We start from the raw sequence: 5550 nt of genomic DNA, 5'->3' as shown, positions 1-5550 counted from the left end.
TATTCAGCGTTTCGCTGCTAGATTAGCAATACCATAGGACTTTGGAGATTGGTCAGGCTGACGTGGATGGCCAATCTAGCAGCTAGATATCTAGTCCATAGGACTAAGCCTTAACGAGATGACTTTACCTACACTAACATCAAATACAGAATCTTCTTCAAATCAATGCACCCTAAATCTGTTGTTTCAATATGTTATCAAGGGCTGGTTTCTTTACTAAAAGTAAGATACTCGTAATAATTCACAAACGGCTCATTGAAAACTTCAAATGATGGAAGTATGGCGTTCAAAACTTCATTTTAGATGTTGATGACACCGGTATTTCTTCACCGATGGATATGCAAGGGTCTAAACTACGCATTTCGGGTAGACAACTGGTGTGCTGCCTGATAGGTCGCAGATACACAAATGAAAAATGATAGGTCACAGATACATAAATGAAAGATGGATTCAGAATAACTATTTAAAAGCTAGTACACTGTGCTTAGTCATAAGATATGATCCCTCGAGTCCGAGACTGTTCTTTGTAGAATTGAAGACCGATATGTAAGTGCTCTATTTTCTGTGAAGAAAAAAAAGGTTCAATCAGCACCAACACACAGTGCCAGATCCCTACTACAGTAGAAGAACCTTCCAGGAAGGAAACAACAAAATTAATTATGGAAACGTCTCCATAGCACTTCCAAAATATGGGATTAAACAACAATCTGTATCATCAAACGAACAACCAAAACCTTGAATCTCTATCACTGCTGCTGCAGCTCATATATCTGCATGTAAGTCTCAGATAGAGCAACCATCTGAGGAAGTGTTTCGGCAACATGAAGATCCTGCATCTCATACCTACAGACAAACCACAGAAACAAAAGTGTCATTAAAGGTCTACACTGTTATTTACTGATGCATTTATTATTCAATCATATACAGAATAAATTATTCACAAGATCGTTGAGTTTTGTTACCATAATTCCTCTGATTTCCGCTGTACAAATACTCTATAAACCCCTTCCCCAGGCTTTCCGTCGTGAACAATATTTGCAATCAAATCATACTTTGAGCGTAGCTTTTCATTTTCTTTTGGTGCAGGTAACGGAATGTAGTCTTTGAGCTCGAGGTTCTTCACAGGAAAGTTGACTGATTGACACCGATAAGACAAGTTATCAGTAACCGAAACGGGCAAAGCATAAAAGATTGTATAAGAGAATGACTGGTTTTATCATAAACTTGTTAGACGTGAGTAAATCCTATCGAACCACAAGTTCACATGGGCCAAGAGATCAACCATATGATTGATGCTTAATAGACTAGAACATCTTAAATCACCATTACTCTTTAATATAAGACAGCTAAGGCCGCACATCCCAACAACAATCACATTACCAGTAATAATGTCCACATATTTATCTCTCTGAAAAATCTATATTATAGCCCAGTATTTGATACGAAAAACCACACAGATATTAAGCTATCAAAATTCTATATAACTGACTTAATCCCCGCTATAGCCTGTTTTAAAAACTAAGCATTTTCTTCAAAACTGACTGTACCCATGTCAATCATCTCGAGCATTTACTGGACTCAACCATCAAAACGGGACTTAGATGGTATGAAACAACAATGTAGCGTTTGTCCTGGGAATACGGGACGAGTGAGGTCTAGGATAAGCCATTTTCCCAATATGGCAAAGGTCTCAACTGACAGATTTTTGAAAGGCACTGAACTACATCATGTAAATGGCCCAATATATTCGGCAAGGTGATGACAAATAAAGTAGGTCAATTTATATATTTTACTATATCTAAGAAAAAGTGACGACTTACCAAGAGTTGGGTTTTTCTCTATGAAGAAATTGTTTTTCGTGAACCGACGCATATGGAGAATAAGATATTGAGGCAATCTGGTGACTCGATACCGCATCCTGGCAATGGAAGGCCTCACAACCTCTGTAATAGACTCACCATCAAACTTCTTCAGTATGTTAAATAATGGAACCTGAAATGCACATAACAATTTAAACAACAACTCAGTAGGATGCTTGAAGATGTTACCCCACTAAATCGTCCATTTACTGACAGCATTGACATAGTCACATAGGTATTGAGTCACAAACCTGTGGTATAATATTTTTCTCCATTACATCTTTGAAAAGAGGAGGAGGTGGCAAATCAAGTCCAAGCATTAAGAAAGGCATTCTAGTAGTTTCCATCACTACCTTGCCATGTTCAGCTCCATGAGTCTCTTTGACAACCTCCAGCTCCCCCTGTAAAGAAAAATAGTCAAGATCATGCAAAGCATCTTCCTTTTTCTTCAATAAAAACCGAGTTTGATGATTTGGTATATGGAACGAATATATGTAAAATAAAATTAATTAAACTGAAGTAAGGGATCGGTACCTGAAAACACTTGTAAATGATGCTTGTGTTACTTCTCGAGCTTCTGAGATCAGCATGCAGTGTGTTTAGTAGCCAGGATATGAACTCCACTGGATCGGACTGTGCTCCTATCCGGAAACGTTTTTTGCTGGCTTTCATGACTGCCTGCAAGAACTCATGGGGACTCACCTGTAGATAGGTTTATGAAGGTCAAATCTTGCTTTAATTCGATTTTCGGTTTGGTGCTTTACATATAGGGGGATAAAAATCATGTTGTGGAAACAAGGATATTGATATACAGACCTGGCCCTTAAAGTTCCGTGCATGCCAAATCTTTCGAGTGAGTTCACCAAATCGATGAACAAGAGGCGATTTGCATTGCTGATAGTTCTCAGGAATGAGAAAGAAGTTCCTCAAAGGAGTAACTCGCATTAACGACTGTATAATGACATTCACAAAATCGGTCTCCTTAATGTTATTGAGTCCCACCTGAAATATAACCAAAATGATGATCAGGAATTGAATACGGATAAGTTCAAACTGCCTAAGGAAAAGTTAATAGTTAAATAGATAAAACGGCATATATACCATCCCAGGAAGATAGTCCGAACCATCAAGGGCTCTTGACCATTGCTTATTCTTTTCAAGCTGTACAACTTGATCCCTACTAAACCTGTGAAGCAGTAAAAGCAATAAGAACATTTGTAAGCATATAGAGAAAGCAACAACCACGCAAGAAAACTTTAGGAGTACACAGAAGAAGAAAATGCGAAGAGATTTACCTTGGGTTCAAAACATGTCGAATATCATCCAATGACGGATCATTAATCTCGTATCCATCAGGAAGGCAATAAACTTTTTCTGTTTGAAGGTTGACATAAACATGGTGCCCTGCTTCGAGGCTGTGAGTATATGCATGAGACTTACGACCCCTGCCTTGGTAATACTTTCCACATACTAAACATGCGTACACGTTCAGATTTGAGAGAGAGACAGAACAAAATTTCTCGAAATCGAAGTCCAGAACCTGATAAACAGAAAACAAGCTATAATCAAGCTATTGTCAGTTACACATGAGACAAGGTAACCATTACTGATAATGTGAAAACGCCCAAATCATCATTTCGTAAACTCACCTGGCGATTGACAGTATCAAGATAAGGACAGTCCCTCCTGATTTCAATCTGGCGGTTGCGCCTACCTTGAAACATGTCTTGTTCATCATCAGAATAATCATCTTCCTCTTCTTCTTTAACACCATTGTCTCCAATCTTTCCATCTATCTGTTCATCCTCATTAATAATTCTGCCCCTCCTTATATCCTCTTCTTCATCGTCATCATCATCATAAGAAGCAAGTGGAAGAAGAGGATTATCGATGACTGAGGGAGGAGTTAAAGAAGATTCCCGATCAAGCTTTGGCTTCTTTACTTCGATTTTCCCATCATCATCTTTTCTCTTCCTATTCATTGTCTCCTTTACTTCACCTACACTCTACAATATAAAAAAGTAAAAAACTAAATAAGAAAGCATTATTCTCGAGGCTATATAAGACCCACCAAGCTCACTAAGATGAGCAGCCACATTCAAAGAAGATAAAACAAAACAAACTTATTACATAAAACGCATGGTTTCACCGAACCCTACTCAACTGAACTTTTTTCCCAACATTAATGGACAATGAAAGGTCTCTGGTTTATCAAAATCCCTAAACCAGTGTTTTCTAAAATTAACAGTGGGATGGAGTTGTTAAGGCTATAAATTACACACCAAGCTCAAGTCCATTCGAGCAGCCACATCCAAAGGAGATAAAAACAAAACAAGTCAGAACATTCCACCCATCGGTTCACCAAATCCTACTCAACTGAACTTTTTGCTGCACATTAATGGACATTGAAAGATCTCTGATTTATCAAAATCCCCAACCACTGTTTTTTAAAAACAATTCAAAGAAGATAAAAACAAAACAATACAAACTCAGTACATAACAACACCCATTAATTCACCCACCTCCACTCATCCAAACTTTTTGTCAAACATTCAAGGATCTCTATTTCATCAATCAAAACCCTAAAACCATGGTTCTCTAGAAACAACCTGAGGAATGACGGAATCACTATCTTCCTAGTATTTGTTAGTTAGGTCTTCTCCTCTTTTTACAACTCAATCAACCATAAAACTAGATATTATTCACCTTTCTAGGGTTTATGAGATTGGGTACTTCTTTTCCAGTGTTTCAAATTGTGAAACGGTTTTCAGAAAATCATGCAATTCATTCATCCACATTGTTATCTAGTTCAAGAATCAATACATAAATTAGGGCCAGGGTTTTCTCAGTTTCTGCAAGTAAAATTTCGATGAATTCACGAATTAACAAGTAATTTCAAGCAGAACGAAAAGAAAAACCCTAATACAAAGAGAGGCAGGAGAGGGAGATAGAGAAAGACAACTGACCTGGGTTTGAGTTGCTGATCCTGGAACGAATTATCTAGGGTTCCAGAGGGGAACGATGGCTACAATTATGAGACCTCCAATTTTCTGAATTTTGATTTTCGGCTCTCGTTTCTTTGTTATTATTATTGGTCTCACCGTCCCCAGATTACACATACGGTCAAATGACCAAAATAGCCTTTTTCGCATATTAGAAAATGTCCGCACTTTGTCGCAACTCATAACTACGCCGCTAGTTGTCGCCCACATCTTGTCATGACTCATAACTATGCTGCTAGTAGTCTAGTATGACCGGTCCCAACAGCAAAGTTGTACAATATTAAAGTTGTAGCCTAGCTGATGGAGCTGCACAGTCCGATAATGTAGCTCCAACATGGTTGAGATAAGAAATACTATTTGGCACATGCAGTATTATGAGATAGTGTTGTATATCCTTATTTAGAGTTACTCAGCATAAGGATAGGATAAAGGATGAAATGTTGTACGTCATGGAATGATTTAGGCATTGTCCCAAGCATTGGCCAAGGCTTGGACAATGCATATGCAACAATGGCCATTGGTATCAATTGCTCAGGCAAAAAGAATGCAAGTGATACATATGAAGTATGAAGTTGAACCAAGCAAGTCAAGACTCAATTGGCATAGTGTTTGGATGTTGGCATCAAAATAAGCTAAGTACATGGCTGGGATAAATGTAGAGCAACCATTGTTGAATACTTGGCAGAGGC

At 38.1% G+C, this 5550-nt stretch overlaps 1 protein-coding gene across 4 annotated transcripts; it reads right to left on the bottom strand.

Moving 5' to 3' along the window:
* Positions 1–430: 430 nt before the first annotated feature.
* LOC113282833 (U4/U6.U5 tri-snRNP-associated protein 2-like) lies at positions 431–4948 on the bottom strand. 4 transcript variants are annotated; one of them, XM_026531957.1, is made up of 11 exons: positions 4826–4948; positions 3509–3865; positions 3155–3399; positions 2961–3045; positions 2676–2861; positions 2394–2561; positions 2111–2260; positions 1821–1992; positions 963–1134; positions 735–843; positions 431–562 (listed from the first exon to the last, which is right to left on the bottom strand). In XM_026531957.1, exons 2-10 carry the CDS (start codon positions 3839–3841, stop codon positions 747–749), a joined length of 1608 nt encoding a protein of 535 aa, XP_026387742.1. In that variant the 5' UTR covers positions 3842–3865; positions 4826–4948; the 3' UTR covers positions 431–562; positions 735–746. The 4 variants fall into 4 exon arrangements, with proteins under 4 accessions (XP_026387742.1, XP_026387746.1, XP_026387729.1 ...); XM_026531961.1 differs by having other exon boundaries at positions 431–843; positions 3155–3418; XM_026531944.1 differs by having other exon boundaries at positions 431–843.
* Positions 4949–5550: the final 602 nt, after the last annotated feature.

The sequence above is a fragment of the Papaver somniferum genome, chromosome 1 (genome assembly GCF_003573695.1).
Source record: "Papaver somniferum cultivar HN1 chromosome 1, ASM357369v1, whole genome shotgun sequence".
Classification (NCBI taxonomy): domain Eukaryota; kingdom Viridiplantae; phylum Streptophyta; class Magnoliopsida; order Ranunculales; family Papaveraceae; genus Papaver; species Papaver somniferum.
This window is presented reverse-complemented; position numbering and strand designations above follow the sequence as displayed.